Below are 17,820 nucleotides of genomic sequence, written 5' to 3'. Positions count from 1 at the left end.
CTTGTGTGGGCTACAAATGTCCATTCATATTAGATTGATGAGTATAGAAACTGGTCAATAGAGGGCGCTATTAAAGTTTGTGAACTGGAGGTTTGTGAACAGGTGAGGTCACAAATGACGATAAGGTCAATATGTGCATGATCTTGACAACTGCATATGTGTATGTAAAATGGAGCACTGCCAGACACTAAGTGGAGCGGCTAAACAAAAGCTAAGAAAAGAAAAAAAAGCAAGGGAAGCAGATATTTTTACTCGTATTTCCAGTTTTTTCAAAAACATTCAAATGAACGATGAGAATAACAACATTGCGGAGGCTCACAAGACCACCGTAGGAGGTGGTGAGGAGGAACAGCCAGTTAGCAGCACTGGCGATGCTAAAGAAGACCGGTTCTAAAGAAGAGGGCCAACGGCAACATGCATCGCCTCCGCCACCTGCTAACATGGAGGATCAACTATAGCTTCCTGAAAGAGAGCAGGGCACAGCTTAGTTAGAAGCTGTAACTGACCCAGCTTTGTGAGGTGTGGTGGAAATTACCTATAAGCACGCTAAACTAAGATGGTGAACATGGTAAACTTTATACCTGCATAACACGTAAACATTGTCAGTGTGAGCCTGTTAGCATGCTGACGTTAGCATTCCAGCCCCACAGAGCTGCTAGCATGGCTGAGGAATAAAACACAAAAAGCATTTGAAGCAATGATGTAATTAAGAAATATAATGTACATCAGACAGAGATTTACCTAGTTATGGAGGTCAGGAAAGATTAACCACTCTCTCTTCTGACTCAAAATTTAGTCACTTCTTACAGTTGACAGCAGGGGTGTCGTGATATACTGGTATTGATGATAACTGTGATATTTAAAAAATGAAATATTGATATCATGTTAATAATACACATATGATAATATTGTGTAAATAATCCAGCGCCTCTTAAAACCCCTAAACGTTCCGACGGCCCATCCACGGGCCATCAAACAGAGAAGTACACAACTATGTTATGTAAGTTACACAAAAAGATTTTTGTGATTCCATTGCTGGACAATGGACAGGTACAATCAACGCTTCTGTCAGACCACCAACAAACAAACAATTACAAAATTCACGCTACTCACCTATAAAGCCTTATATTACTCCACTGACTGATACAACTCTGACAAAAATGGTCTTGTTACGTTGGCAAAGGTCCAGTTGATCCAATCCAGTAAAATATTTAGTCAAAAATACATTATTACATCAATAAATATCCATGCATCATTACAAATTAGCCAGCAGGTGTCCTAATCTTCCAATGCATTCTCCATCATAACTCACGTTAGCATATAGACATTAGCCACATCTTGGTATCAAAATGGCGGCTGACCTTTCCATTGACACCTCCCTTGACCCAATAGGAGCTTCCATGTCCTGTCCACAGCCTACAATAGCCAACGAGAGTCTGTGTTGAAATGAGGTGCCTGTCCCTCTTCTTTCATATAAAGACCGAGCCAGTAGGAACAGATTCTGCCGATGACTGGCGCTTCAAATAGCCAATGAAATTCTGAAAATTACCTTATGCTGCTTTTTTGCTTTTTATAAGGCCACAACATGGAAATTATGTAAATATAAACAGTTTGCTGTGATTTACTTTTTATATGAACTGCTTTTCTACCATAGCACTTGTTTTGACTCTTTTATATGCACAAAGTTTCGTTTCAACAAGAGAACAAAGCACTATAATGTGTTTATGCTTCAGTTACTCTGAAGCAGGGGTTATTGGGTGTCTCTAAATGGCCTTTTTTTTGGAAGACGCCCAGACATATCCTCAGAAAAATGTGTTAAATATTCATTCTCTGAGGTATTGTTATTAAATTTGAACTTGGACTTGGTAAGACTCCATGCTGTGGTAGCATTGTGTTTTCCAGCTAATAAATCACAGCTAAAGGTCATCTGCCGGCATAAATAAAAACCTTACACTTCAGTGTGTTCAAACTTCTTTGAAACTTTGCACAGCTATGACTACCGACTTTCTCTGCACCTCCCTACACTCATATTTTATGTGTAATTCATGTGAGAGAAAAGAGGCAAAATGCACAATTAACAAAGTTAAAGATAATTTGACTGAAATAATTTTTTTTTCCAATTTTCAATATAAATATCACGATAATATCATTATTGTGAATTCTTTTGGCCATGATAATCATGTTGTGAAAATCTAATATTGTGACAGCTCCGGTGGTCATAATTTGACCCGTTCTTGGCAGAGCATATGAGAAAGTTTGGACAGATGGGTATCCTCAACAATTTGTGAAGAGTTTATAGAACTTATGGGAGAGAAAACTAAACCAGCAATTAATAAAGGAATTACACAATACTAAGCATTTCTCTGTGATAGTTGACTCGACCCCCAATTTATCCCATGTAAACCAGCTCACCTTTATATTCAGATTTGTGACCAAAACAGGCCATGTAGTGGAATGATTTCTAGGATTTGAGCCCATCACTAGTCACACAGGGTTTAGTGGACTGTGTTGTCTCATTGGTGCACAATCTTGGACTAGATTTGGCAAACTACCGCAGTGAATTGTATGACAATGCAAGTGATATGTTTGGAAAATACAACAGATAGCAGGTGCATCTAAAGAAGAGGGATCCATTGATTCACTTCGTCCCTTGTGCTGCCTATTCTTTAAATCTGGTTGGAATAAACTGTATTGAAACCTTTAGCAGTGTAGTTGGCAAATATTTTGACTTGTTGCAGTCTCTATATATGTTCACCTCTGCCTCCACAGTATTTTGGGGATTCCAATGTGCGCATCAATCTAACTCTTAAATCTCTCTCCACTACACGCTGGACCTGCCGTGCTGACTCCATGAAAGCACTGTGGCAAAATTACCAAAAGATACAAAAGAGGCTTAACAGAAAAAAGGGACAAACGCTCTGTAATGGTGTTCATGGCCAAGTTCTAAGATACTGTCAAGGTTTCAAGCAACTAGCACTATTTTGCAGTGAAGTGATATAGCCCTTGATACTGCAATTAGGGCACTTGAATTGTTGCGTGATTTTGTGGCCGCATAGAGACCTTCTTGACAGTTTTGAGAGGGCCGCTCTGATGCAAGACTTTTGCTGATGAAAGTTGAGAGCAGGATATTGTGCTTGATAGAGGACACAAATTTCAAATAGAGACCTTCAGTGTTGACATTGACATGCTTACTCAGAGCCTCTGACACTGTCTAGACGCCTGTGGGTACCTGTGCAGTTTGTTCAGTGTGCTTTTCTGTGCAAAATGTAAGTCCAATGCCTCAGTGATTGAGAAGGCTACAGTTCTGGCATCTGGATACCCATCTGACGTAGATGACAGAGGTGATGAAGTTATTCAGCTCAGATCATTTATTAAGTCTGAAGATGATACAAGCCCAAAAGGACTGCTCCGAATAATTCTAGATTATGGCCTGCAATCTATGTTTCCAAATGTTAATGTCGTACTGTGGCTATTTCTGACTCTGCCCATCAGTAATTGCGAAGGGGAGCAGTCATTCTCTCTCCTCTCCAGGATTATAAATGAATTGAGGACTAGGATGATGCAAAAACACCTCAAGGCACTTTCTCTCATAACAATTGAGAGCGAAATGACCAATACATTGTACGTTGATGATATCGTAGATGATCTCGCACGAAGCTTTTATGCCTCCGTGCCCAGGGGCCCATTGTCTCATAATCATGGATGTGCGGTAAAAACTTTTACTGGAGAAAAGTAAAAAGGGTATTTTTTCTCTGATTTCTATGGCTGCAACTATTTTTAGTTTATTCAAATTATCGATTAATAAATCTATTATTTTCTCATTTAACTGATTAGATGTTTGGTCTATAAAATGTTAGAAAATGGTGAAAAATGTCGATCACTGTTTCCCAAAGCCCAAGGTGATATCCTAAAATGTCTTCTTTTGTCCTGACCAGCAGCCCACACCCAAAGATATTCAAGATTTACTGTCATAGAGTACTAAAGAAACTAGAAAATATTCACATTTGAGAAGGTGGAATCAGAGAATTTGGACTTTTTGTCTTAAAAAATGACTCAAAACAATTAATCGATCTTCAATTAGGTATCTAATCAATCAATTGAGATTTTCATCCCTGCAGAACAGTTCATAGACTTGTAGGATCAATGCCAAGACTGATGAACACCATTCTTCAAAAAGATATTCCCTCATGTGGTGTTTTGATGATGGTGGTGGAGAGCGTTGTCTAACATGTCAGCCCAAAATCTCCCATAGGTGTTCAACTGGGTTGAGATCTGGTGACTGTGAAGGTCATAGCATATGATTCACATCATTTTCAGACCCATCAAACCATTCAGTGACCCCTCGCGTCCTGTGAATTGTGACATTGTCATCCTGGAGGAGACCACTCCCATCAGGATAGAAATGTTTCATCATAGGATAAAGGTGATCACTCACAACTACTTTGAATTGATTTGCAGTGACCCTACCCTCTAGGGGTACAAGTGGACCCAAACCATGCCAGCAAAATGCCCCCCAAAGCATAACAGAGCCCCCAGCCCCCCTCACTGTAGGGGTCAGGCATTCAGACCTGGACTGGTTTTTCCTTTAATTTGTCACCTGTCTGTGTCTTCTTTCTTCTTACTGACAAGACCACCAATACAAGCCCAGAGCTTACTTCATAATTTATGATCTCAATTTAAATCACAACTAGAGGGTGTGTTTTATGTCTATATGAAAGTGAAAAAGAGAGAGACGTGTTGTGAGATACATTAGAGGCTAAATGAGGAAGACAGACAGGAAGAGAAATGGGTTGTGAGACCATCAGAGAGAGAAATGAAGACAGGTAGCTTCACAGGAGAGGACAGACAGAGAGAATGAAAAGGGCAAACAAGAGAAAGACAGAGAGATTGATAGAAGGAGACAGACACACAGAGAGGAGGGTTTGTCAGTAGTATCCAGAGGGCAGGTGGGATCAGCTGAGGTGCAGCAGCTCCATCATTCAGACTCTGTTCACGTCTGGTTTAGAAACATAACCTGCAGCACTGAGCTGAAGCAGGACACACCAACTAGTTTACTACAACTAGATTATTTTCACCATTTTGGTCATTAACTGTATCAATAATGCATTATTCAGCTGTCTCTTGACTCATCTGATTTAATTTTAAGTTGCCTTCTAGAGTTGCAAAGATTAGTCGATCGTCAATCGATAAATCATTTTGACTAATATCTTAAGAAAAAATGACCAAATTCTCTGATTCCAGCTTCTCAAATATGAACATTTTCGGTTTTTTTAGTCTTCTATGGCAGTTAACTGAGTATCTTTGGGTTGTGGACTGTTTGTCGGGACAAAAGACATTTGAGGACATCACCTTGGGCTTTGGGAAACAGTGATCAACATTTTTTATAATTTTCTGACATTATATGGACCAAAAGATTAATAAATAAATTTGAGAAAACAAACAATAGTTGCAGCCCTAGTGCTTTCACATCTAAACTATTTAGTCTGTTCAAACAAACTCCTTGATTCAGTTTCAAAATGCATCACTAAAATCCAGGTGAGAACGTTCTCTCCTCTAATTGGTCAAATGTGTCTGGGGGGAGAGCAAGACCATACACACAGGAAGAAGTTACAGCAGCCATTTAGCTCAAACTTGAAGCCTTGTAGTCGGTCAGATGGAGGTCGGATCACATTCCCACCACAAACGAACCGAGACCATTTCTTCTGTAGGGTCTGTGTGCAGTTGTTTTGGTCTAAGTAAGATTGCTGTGTTTTGACTTTGTATTGACATTCTTTTATTTATAATATAGTACAAAGTTTAATTTATAATATAGCACAAAGTCAAGAGGTTGTGATATGTAGTGCAACAAGCAAGCAAAAATGTAAACAAAACTGCATTCCCTCACATACTCAGCTTCACAAAGAGCTACTCTCTGGAGACTGAAAATGTGATCACTGTTATTGGTCTATGGAGCCTTTCTAAACAATCTAATGTGACCATACCCTTCATGATGAAGAAACATGTTACCCAGTGCAGCGGTGTGGCTCATTGATGTGTTTTTAATAGTTTTTGGACAACAATGGAGGTCTACAGCACAGAGGAATAAGATACATCAGGCTCTGGATTTACACACAATAGTTGTAAGTAGATCAATTCAAAAATACAGAAAATCGGCAGACACATCCTTTTAAGGGAGCAATCTGAAAAAATCCATAAGTATGCAGGATCATTTGGTAACCATGGTAACATGTGTGTCAACATGTGAGCCCAGGGATTTTCCCTGTTGCTTCAGAGAGTATAGAGGAGTTAAACCAGAGGTTGATTTGGGGATTTTGGGATTCGGCACTACTGTTGGGTACTAAAACTGAATCTGAGAGAGCATTGTTAAGAAATTTAAAATCTTAAAATGACACTAAAATCTGCGTCATATGCAGCAAAATCAATTTAAGTATCAACACAGTGTCAGTGTCTGGTAGCACACTCCCTCCTTTAAATAGTTTACATCAGGTTAAGACAACTGCTCATGTCCGCATTTGAAGTGAGGTTCAATTTATCAGCAGATTTAAATTCAAGTTTTAAAAGGAAAGCTAGTAAATTCAGAAAAAAATAAGGTCAGAACATTGTTCTGTAAATCTACTGTACTGCACTAAACATTCCCTGGAGCCTGAGTCCATTTAGTGCCGAGCTCCCTCTGGTCTATGTCCACTTACTGCTGCAGTTTGCTCTTTTAAAGCCTGCTTCCATTTACTTCTATGTTCTCTAAATCCCAAGTCTGCTGAAAGAAGTCTGGATGATGGAGGAATGATGCACCGACCCGTGACGGTGACTACAGTGGACAGCAGGTTACACCATCACAAACCTACAGGACACTCAGACAGACAGCACAGAGAACCTGAAGCTACACTGACAACATAAAGAATGTAAATCTGACATTAAATAAACTCCAAAACTGAATTCACATGTTACATTCGTAGTAGGGTTGAATGCCGGATATTGAGATCATGGGATTTCATGATATTTGTCGCCTAAATCAGCTCCTCTTTCCGAGGAAAAATCCCTGAAGGGACCTGGGACACTTGATGATGGCTGGCAGTGAAACTGGCAATGACCTCACCACACAGCATCACATTGTTTACAGACACCTGTAGCACACATCAAACATACCATACACTCAGAAGTAGCAGTCAAGTTAGCCAACTGAAATCACATTTAGTTATGTCAAAAAGTTCTTTAACTTCATTTTAATGTTTTTTTATTATTTAAAGGAAGAAAAAAGGTCTTATATCAGAAAAGCTCTTTTTTGTCTCAGTAGGCTACTGGTGTTACATCATATGAAAAGAGGTAAAGCGATCAAACTGCTGTAGCTACAAGTCATTGACACACAGTGTGTTGTTAGCAGTGATATTGAAGAGTAAGAACCAAACCAGCATTTAATGGGTCTGAAGTGACATTTGCAACTTTGTTAAAATGCTGTTTAATGTGCTGCAGCTGAGCAGCTAATTGCTGTCTAACTGCTAACCGATGTCAGCGATGCACTTTTACTCAGTGACTTTTTGTTTGGTGGCTCGTTCAACAAGCGAATCTGCAGGACAAGACGTTTGTTCATGTTTGTGAGTTACATAAGAAGGAGACTTTCACAGGAAAGCTAATGTGGGTTGTTGTTCAGAGTCTGTGGCTCTTGTTTTGTGTAGCAGGATGCAATCAGGCTCAGTGTGACTGTCTGCTCTGCCGATGATAGAACAACATGTTATCGTTTTTGCAAGATTTGATTTGCTGTATCAAAATAATGTAAAACTAGAGGGCACATCATGAAAACAAAGAACCTAAAATATTAATATCTAAATATCTCCCTTTCTGATTTTTTCTCAAAGGAACTCAGGACACATGACTTACAGAGCAGATATGTTGCTGCAGCAGACAAAAAAACAAGACATTTAACTTCAGTTGGACTTTAAGGTGTCGCTGGTGTGTGAGATTTCACACAGAAAACAGGTGCAGGACGCAATACAATGCCTTAGAAAACAGAAAAGGGCCAATGTCACACCTCTTTCAATCAGTCCCTGCTGTCGCTGGGCCAGACAAGGCTAAAGTTAGCTCACTTTAGATAAGTTAACATCACTGTAGCTCAGTTAAACATCAACATTTCAAGGAGCAGCAGCCAGAAACTTCACAAACATGAGGTCAGACAGTGTCCTGCATGAGCTGCAGCTCTGTCTGATTACATGTAGAGAGTCAGATAACAAGACTTACAGGCGTAGGTCATGGCGAAGCTGCTCCCCGTGTCCACCATGTCCACTTGTGGCACCAGTTTGGGGATGTCCTGGTGTTGTGCCAGGGCAAAACGAAACACTTCGTACTCATGGGAGCCGGTGGGGAAAAGGCCTCCTGTTTGACAAACACACAGAGACACAGTGGAAATTATTTCCTGTCCTAAAGCAGATACAGAAAGAACCAGAAAGAACCAGAGAGGACGAAATAACCACTCACGCTAACTGAAAATTCACTTTTTTGTCAAAAAAGGAGGTAAAGGCCTCCAGCAGCAACACATACATGACATTAACGTAAAATATTGAGTTAAAAATCCTGTTGGGATGAAAATTTGCAGACAGTTTGTTAGGCAGCAGTCTATAGTTTAAAAAACAGCAAAACCAATCACTTCATGTGTTGGTCTTTTAGCATACAGCCCTCAGTGAGCACTCTCTTTATAAAGGACACATCATGTGATCACCAGTCAACAGAAAACAGTTACACCTGCACAACTCTACTTCCACCACTATTTTTCATATTAACCACCCTGATGTCAATCTGTCAGTCAGGTTTAATCATTTTTAACAAGGTAGTTTTTAGCAGAAAAACCAGATCTGACACAAATTATTAGTCAAAGCAGCAGAGTATTTTTGTATGTCTTAAAAATGTCTGAAGGGGAGCTTCAAACCTGCATGAACTGACACATCATCAGCTTTTAAGTTGATATGTTGAACTTGTTAGCAAACAGTTGCTTATTTCTACATCCAGCAGTTACGGAGCAACATTATTATTATTAGCCACTAAATGCTCCACTATGTTCACCAGCTAGTCTACAGCTAACTGTGTCTGTTTGCCGTTTGGTGCTGAGAAAGTAGTGTACAGTGGCTTTTTATAGCTTTTTCTCTGAAAACAGCTGCCTGCTGCAGCCCTAAACAATGCTATGAGAGCACTGAGAGTGAACCAAAACAGTAAAATAGCTAAACAATGAGCTGAAACTCACTACGAAGCTCTGTGAAGCCGAGAGGAGCTGCAGAGTCACTGATAATTCTCTGTAGGTTCATCACTACGAGCCACCACCAACACATTACACACTGACAGCTCAGACTGGTATTAAAAACTATACATTATATACACTTTAAATAATACATTCTCTGTTTTGGGTCCTTGTTTTTGTTGGTTCAATGCCACATTTCTTGGCGCTTTACCGCCACCTGCTGTCGGTCAGTGGAATAGTGTGAAACAAAAGCTACTCACTTTGCTCTAAAACTCCTGTGTGTATGTGCTGCAAAGTTGCATCTGTTGGCACAATAGATGGTAGATGACACCATGGGCAGTTTCTCGTTGTCAAAAAAACCAGACTGTCTGGTTTTTGCAGTAATTGCTGTTAAAAGCCTCTTATTACGTCTCTTATCTTGCCTATTTTCCTGGCACTCACACCCTCTCGACATCATGTTTTTGAGGTCACAGAGAAATTATCTGAACACTTAAACTGTGACTGTGATTGACCCTCTTGTCTTCTCTGTGGTGAAGAGGGAAGAGATGTTTTTTTTATACCTCTGCACTGACTATAGAGAGATTCTCTCTGGTATTTACGCCTGCTGAATTCAAATGTTAAAATGAACTTTCACCGTTCTTTGGTTCTTTCACAAAGAGTTTAACATCATTTTGACTTCTGCTCTGTCACCTCTGGTTGAGAAAACAGATTTTCTCTTAAAAATCGTTAAACCTTATTACAAAACACCACCATCTAGTGCATCATTTTACTCACATCTCCCCAAAATTCAGCCTGACATATTAAGATCTTTACAGGTATTTAAAATAAAGTTCTGTGGGACTGGACAAAGTTTGACCAAACAAAGGAAACCTGCTTAAATGGAGAATAGCAAACATTTGCAGGTGTGATGTCTAATCTCTATTAGGGTCGCATCTGTCAATTATTTTCTTGACTTATCAGTTATTCGTTTGGTCTGATATGATATGAAATTACTTTGTTCAAATCCTTAAAATGACAAAAATCCTGAATCTATTAGAGCTGCAACACTTAATTGATTAATCAATTAATCAACTGATAGAGAGTTAATTGGCAACTGATGATCAAATAATTGTTTTAATCATTTTTCCAAAAACATTTGACGGTTTCAGCTTCTTAAATGCAACGATCATATGATAATTGACCAATCGTTGCAGCTCTAGACACAAGATGTTTCCTCCTTCACTGTAAAGTCCATTTTCAGTATTTGTGCACTGGAGGCTTCAAGTTTCCAAATCACATTTGTGTAAATTAAATACTGGACCAAGACTGGTTCCAAGCTAGTTGTGATGTTGTAAAACCTGCAGGTATCCAGGTGTTAAACGCAGGTTTCAGGTGAACTCAGAGAAACGTTCCTCCTTCAGCAGAGTAATATAAAAACAAACTCTGCACAGAGAAGAGAACAGCATCCAACATCACTTTGTGCAAAAATGCATTTAAAAGTCTCTGTGAAGCTTATATGAGGCTTCAGCAGTCTGAGTTAGTCATATCAAGTGGATATCTGACACATTTACAGTCTTTTTACACTTGAACAATTATGAACCCGTTGTTTTAGAGATAAATAACAACACAGGCTCAAGAAAATGACTGTAAAATGAAAAAAGATAAAAAGAAACGCATTCCTTGAGTTTACTAGACTGTTAATTTAAAAAATATAATTTATAAACACTTGTTTACAGTGGAAGAAGTATTCAGATCTTAAATAAATAAGAATAGCCTAATAATACACTTAAATAAAAGCAGCAGCACAATTCTTAAATTCTGCATTGGCAATGTTTTCAAAGTAAAAGTACATGTTTGTTTTTAGCTAAATGTGCTCAGAGTATTAAAAGTTAAAATGTTCATCATGCAGAAATTCTCCATGTTGATGTTATACAGGATTATTATTAAGGCTTCATTATTGTGTTTAAACCATTTCAGTTTTGTAATTGATTAATTATTGTAGCACTTTTGCAGCAAACGTACCCAGCATGTCTTAAACTGGGGTCGATGCAATTTCATGGTCAGCCACTATAAACCCTTAAACCAGCTGGACGCTCTTATTACTGCTGCAAGTGGTTGAGTGCTAATTTAACCATTTTAAATGTTGGGTAGATGATCTTACAGCAATGCATCATATCATATAAGATCAAGTTATATTTTCTATATAAAATCTTAATCTGTAAAGCTGTCAAATAAATACTAAAGTAAAAAATTATATTTCCTTTTGAAATGTAGTGGAGTAGAAGCATTAAATGGAAATACTCAAGTAAAGTACAAAGTAAAGTACAGTACTGAGCTTGTGTAGTTATATTCCACCACTAACTGTTTAAAGCTGCATTAAAGTCATCAGGAATAAAACACAAATGTCACAGAAGCTCAGATTAGTCAAAGAAGTGGTGGAGCAGATTTTTTTTCAAGGCAAAATATAATTTATATGTATAAAATAGGAATGTTATAGGAATATTATTTAAATAGTATATGATTTATTCATCATAAGGCTGGAAGCAGTCCATCTGCTCTGACAGAAGGACTCACTGATTCAATAAACATTCAGAGAAACCCAATGTTAGTGATTTTGAATGCTGAGCTCTGCAGCCTGGTTGGTATGCAGGGTCAGGCTGCAGACTGAGTGATTTTATTCCGATGAAATGCAGGTTATGTCGGATCGGAATCTTTGGCACAGTGCGCACTCCCGTTTCTCTGTGTGCGCAAAACACGCATGTTTTTGGTTCAGGCGTGATTTCTCTAATTCTATGTATCCTCCCAAAATACAGTTAAAAGCCTCCCTATGGAGAAACAAAAGGAAGTGACAAAAATGAGAGAAAATTAGTTCAACTTGATGTCACATCAGCACCAAACCCGAGAGGAAACTGCAACGGAAGTCTGGATGAGTCACATTATAACTTCATTTTGGGAGAGTATATAGACTAACAGCTGCCTGATCCACGCTGAATGTGACCAAACCAGACAATGTTCAAACGGGAATAAAATAAAAAACGGACAATTCAACCGGTGCAGTTGTGATTATTGATGGAGTGCAATAATAACAGTCACGGACGGTAAATGCTGCATGAAAAGATTGAGTGTGTTGAAAGAGTAGAGGCCAATATAGAAATATAGGATAAAGAATGGATGCAGGCTGCACTCTACACAGTCCCTGATAGCTTGAGAGTCCCGGAGGAAATATGACAGGAACCATTAAGCACACTAAAAGTCAAGATTATTACAGGGAATTACTACCAAGGGCACTACTGAGTACCTTTACGACAAAACTGTGTGAAGAAAGCCGACGTTTTGGAAGCAAATAAAGGAAGAAGTACCAACAAACACAATTTAACTCAATATGGGGTATTATTTGAATTTTATATCTACCAATCTGTACCAATAAACACGCTATGAGTCAATAAATATGTAAGACACCTCAAACATGAATATTGAAGGAATCAGCACCATGGACAGAGTCTGACTCTGTCCATGGTGCTGATTCCTTCAATATTCTTCTCCATTAAGACTCAGTCGAAGTGAAAAAACACAATATCACAGCAGTTTGTTTTAATCACCTGAACACAACTATACGTCATCATAGGATTAAATGGGTTACTGTACGTTGCAGGAATACTAACAAAAAATACTGTAAGTCACGACATGAATACATGAATACTAACATACTGTAAGTCACAGAGGGAGGGAATCCCGGCCACAGGCATTATTACAGGAGTGCTGAGAGGAGCTATAGTCTGTAAATACAATATAAGTCGCAACAGAGATATTCTAGCAATATTACAGGATTGTTACAAGAGCCAGTCTTGGGAGAGTTACACAGAATCACTTTTATGGGCAGCAGTGTTTGAGAATTAGGCTCCCAAAAATCATTTTAAGTCAAAATATATAAAGAGCTGGGGGAGCCTTAACACAGTGCGTAACTGTATGAATGCATAGTGAGTGTAATATAAATCAAAATAAGCGTTTACAGTTGAAATCTTGGGTGCCGACATGATTTAAGATATGAATACTGAGATCCAGCCGGGTCTTCCAGCTGGCCCCTCTCCCCGCCGCGGCGCCCCTGGGTGCGGGCAGCTCACTCACCTATGTTGATGTTACTTGGGAAACTTGTGCCGCTGCAGAGCCCGAGCAGCAGGAGGAGGAGGAGGACGGAGGGGAGCGGGGAGCTCTGCAGCCGCATGTTTCCTCCAGCAGCAGCAGCAGCAGCACCGACAGGAGACGCGGAACAACCGGCGTAATCCCATCCACACCGGGGCCGGCACAGATCCACCGCAGCCCGGCTACAGACTCAGACATCCACCGGCAGTCTGCGGCAGTCCTGCTCTCCTCTCTCTGTGCCTCTGCTCTCTCTCTCTCTGACTCTTTCCTTCTCACCAAACATCCATACAGTAGTTGCAGCGCAGAGCTCAGCTGCCGCGTCGACAGTGTTTGTACCCCCCCACCCACCCACCACACACACACACACACACACACACACACACACAAACACACGACCCCCCCACCCCCTCTCTCCCTCTACCTCCCTCTCTCTCTCTCTCAAATCAAATAATCTTTATTGGCAGATAACACCACTTTACTTCACGCTGTATTACCATATTAGTGTTATATTAGGTAACAATTTATTTTACAGGTCCTTTAATTTTACACTAATTTCCTGGAAAAGTCCCGGAGTAATTTGCAGGCATTAAACTGTTAACTATTAGGACATTTCACAGAGTAGGTGGTGCAATTTAGTACAAATTATAAGAAAAAAACAAAAAAAAATGTTAAGTTGGTAAGTTGGTCAATATACAATACCAGTCAAAAGTTTGGTCCAAAATATTAACTGTTAAATACCTGCAAATTACTTGTAATTAATGTCCAGGAAATTAAATGACCTGTAAAATAAAGTATCACCTAATATTGTTATTATTGTGCTTCTTATTATCATATATCATCGTATTCTCTTCAGTTCCTATAATATAGTGTGTAGTGTGTACTTAGTGTTGTATCATTGCCGTACATACATTCACCAAGCTCTTTATTAGGAACACCAGTGCAATCTAATGTAATCCAACACAACAGCTCTGCCATAAATTCTACTTTTATTAAACTTACACAGTTTCGGTTTTTGTTGACATTGTCAGAAAGGTGAGAATTCTACTTAATGTTTATTATTGAGGTTGTAGCGGGTGGTGCTGGTGTGCTGGAGTGTATTATATTGAATAGTGTTTGTACATGTATGTTAATGGGGTGGACGAAATATTAGAAGCACTTTTCGATTTACTGCACTGCAGTACACCACCATCACCCACCACACTCAGTTCAGTTCAGATCTTATTGTCCCACAAGAGGAAGCAAGGCAGAATAAAAACACAAAAAAAACATGACACATAAACAGAATAAAAGCACAATAAGAGAGTCGAAGACATTAAAAATGCTGCTACTATACACACAATTCAGAATAAAATATGGGAACCATGCTGCTTTACTTAGTAGTTGTGTATACAGTGAGAATAATCATTTGTGTTTTCTTCTGCCTTTTCTCAGCTAACAACTCTGTTTTTGTAATTTCAGTCCAAATGATATTTTTTGGGATAACCCAAGTGGGTGTAATTGTTAGATTATGAGTTTTACATATAATGAAGTTCCCCAAATTCTGACGGTGGAAATGTGTCCCAGGAAGGCATTTCAGATGGTGTTCAACCCTCAGACAAGCACTTCAGTTGAAGCATAATGATGCCTCTAGGGTGTCAAGGTGGAGGTGGAGTCTTGTGAGCAAACTAATAGCTCTGTTAAAGACTGTAAGGCCCAAAACGTGCTCCCCCCCCACACACACACACCTCTTCGACATCAGGATTGGGACAGCTGTGTGCAGCAGAGAAAGTAAGCAGGATGAACTTCTCTCTCTAGCTCTCTTTTTTCATTCTTTGCACAACTATTTCTGTTACTTTTCATGTGAACAACAGAGTGCAACACTAAGAATGCCTTGCCTGAAAATGTCCACCATTTTCCCCACATTTAGAAGATTTCAATACCTTCCAGTGTGGCTGATCCAAACAAATATTTGCCTTCTGACATGAACAGACAATGTCATACAAACTTGTTCTTTACAAGCATAACCCGTCTGTACTCGCACAGACGACGTTGCCTCCACCTCAGTGGTCAAACTTCTGAAATGAAGGACAGAAGTCTCTGTGACCTGTGTACAATGTCTGGACAAAGTTGACTCCAAACCTTCAGTCCTGATTCAACTCACATATTGAACTAGGAAGTAGCTCAGCAATGGACTGAAAAATTAAAATGTACATTTCAGGAAATATTTTTGACATTCACCCCTTTACATGTATTCAGATAACTAGGTTACACTGGACATGTTCTGATGACTTCATGTGTGATACACTCTGGGCTCTGATCCTGCTACCACTGCATGTCTCTGCAGTGAGGCTTGTTAATAAAATATTATCATTACTGGTATGAAATATCACCAAATCTATAAGCGTAAGATCTAGATTCTAAATATAAAAAACTACCTTCAGCACCGGATCTGTGCTGGTTAATTATTAAGCAGTGAACTTACTGGGATCATGCTATCTGAAGTTCACCTGTTCATTTTCTACTTTAATAGAAATGTACATGTGCTGCTTCGTCCCAGAGATCACAGAAGTTATTGAATTTATAAAGTCTTCTAAACCTTCTTTAAACTGACAGACGTGACTAATACCGAAAATGTGATAATAAACATGACTGACTTGTGTCTTCCCTGAGTGCAATACTCTCAATACACATTCTCTCTATTAAATTGCTTCACTACACTTCAGATTTAACCGAAGACACTGCAGAAGAAGCTGTGCCGGTCTGATCGATCAGCCAGGATTCAGGAGACACTAACCAAGCTTTTCCGCAGGATCTCACGCTGCTGTGTGGGTTGTCAGGGCGTGAAAGGTCAGAGATGAGCTGCAGGAAATTCAGCTAGAGCCTTTTAGGTGATCAGCAAAATACTGAGATACATTCTGATACATATAGATGCACAGTCACTTAATTAAAGGATTAATACGATCATATCTCTAATATATTTCTCCAGCATGTGAGACGATTTGTATGAATGGATCATTTTAAAGGTCAGAAAAGGATCAAACAAAACCATGTCCAAAATCACTCCCTCACTATTCCCTGTATAATGTAGATCAGACACATAATAGTCGAATAAGCAGTAAATTGAGATTTCAGACACTTAATTATCGTCATCATTTTGCGTCATCTGTAGAGTCATTGTCATGTTGGCCTTTAAATGTTGATGAGTGAGGAAGCTCAAACAAAGATCAGTTCAGCCCTTTCATTTACTGACACACCACATGCAGCAGAGCGATAAAAGTACAGCAGCCAAACATCAACACCAAACATAAAGAGCTTAAAATTTGATCATAAACCAAAGGACTGGACAATTATGATGGTGCTAGATTAAAGGAGGCATACTCTGCACATTTCCAGGTGTATATTTATATTCTGGGGCTCTACTGGAATATCTTTGCATGATTTACAGTTAAAAACTCCTTATTTATCTTCTATTGGTCCTTTATGCAGCCCCTCAGTTCAGCCTCTGTCTGAAATAGGCCGTTTAGCTCCTGTCTCCTTAAGGCCCACCTCCTGATGAGCCCACTCTGTTCTGATTGGCTTCAGGAAGCTTCCTCCAGAGGCTACGTAAACAATCTGTTGAAGTAGGATTTCACTTCTTTTTCTCATTCTTTACTAGAAATATAAACTTCTCAAATACATCCATACATGTTCAAGCCAAAATCTGGTCTGAAATATGAGAGTGGACAACATGAACAACACATGGAAACACCTTAGCAACCAAGGCTACGGCGCGGACGGCCATTTGTGGGTATGTGCGAACAATCTGACGTCATCACAAGGAGGAAGTAGAGGTAACTTTGCAAACAAAGGGCTTAGAGCAGGTTGAAGCCTCGACTTTTGTTTCACAGGGAGCATTTTCACAAACATTCACCTCAAGTTTTGGACCTTTGACCATGTTCAACATCTGACATCAGAACAGGATATAAATGACAGAAAATCCTGTGAGACACATGAATGTCTGCACTAAATTTAACATCAGTACTTCCGATAGTAGTTGGGACATTTGTCCTAATTTCATCCTCTGGGCACCATAAATATCTGTACCAAATGTCATGGCACTCCATCTAATAGTTGTCGAGATATTTCACCAAGAACCACAAACGTGAACCTCATGGTGGCGCTAAAGGAAAAGTCTGGGTATTTCATGTTATGGTAATTTTATTTCTTATACTGTTATTACATTAGCTAATCAATATTTCATAGTATCTATCCTTTAACATCCCTTATAGAAGCACATTAAAGTCCTCAGTTGTCTGATTTCTTGATCAGGTCCAAAGGAAAACAATCACAACATGAACTTATTGGGCTTTACAGTTTTCTAATCATAAAATGGCCGTCCTCCTACACAGTTTGCCCACACAAGGAATAATGGGGACGCAAATAATCCCCTTCTATTCACTTTCTAGCCAGCCAATTTACTGAGACAAAACAAAGAGAGAAAGGAAAATGATCACCCTCCTTCA

The 17,820-nt window shown here is 39.3% G+C and overlaps 1 protein-coding gene across 3 annotated transcripts in view; it reads right to left on the bottom strand.

The window, feature by feature from the left end:
• The window catches only part of LOC137195972 (glutamate receptor 1-like), a 102,889-nt gene extending 89,233 nt beyond the window's left edge, over window positions 1–13,656 (bottom strand). For all 3 annotated transcript variants that reach the window (XR_010931188.1, XM_067608708.1, XM_067608707.1), the window contains exons 1-2: window positions 13,325–13,656; window positions 8,230–8,364 (exon numbers count right to left, since the gene is read on the bottom strand). Coding sequence is in view for 2 of the 3 variants with exons in the window: in XM_067608708.1 (XP_067464809.1) it covers window positions 8,230–8,364; window positions 13,325–13,421 (232 nt within the window). In the remaining variant the exon portion in view is untranslated. The remainder of the gene's footprint in view (window positions 1–8,229; window positions 8,365–13,324) is intronic.
• Between the last annotated feature and the right edge of the window lie 4,164 nt (window positions 13,657–17,820).

The sequence above is a fragment of the Thunnus thynnus genome, chromosome 13 (genome assembly GCF_963924715.1).
Source record: "Thunnus thynnus chromosome 13, fThuThy2.1, whole genome shotgun sequence".
Classification (NCBI taxonomy): domain Eukaryota; kingdom Metazoa; phylum Chordata; class Actinopteri; order Scombriformes; family Scombridae; genus Thunnus; species Thunnus thynnus.
Note: the sequence above shows the minus strand (reverse complement) of the source record. Positions and strands in the feature narration are given on the sequence as shown.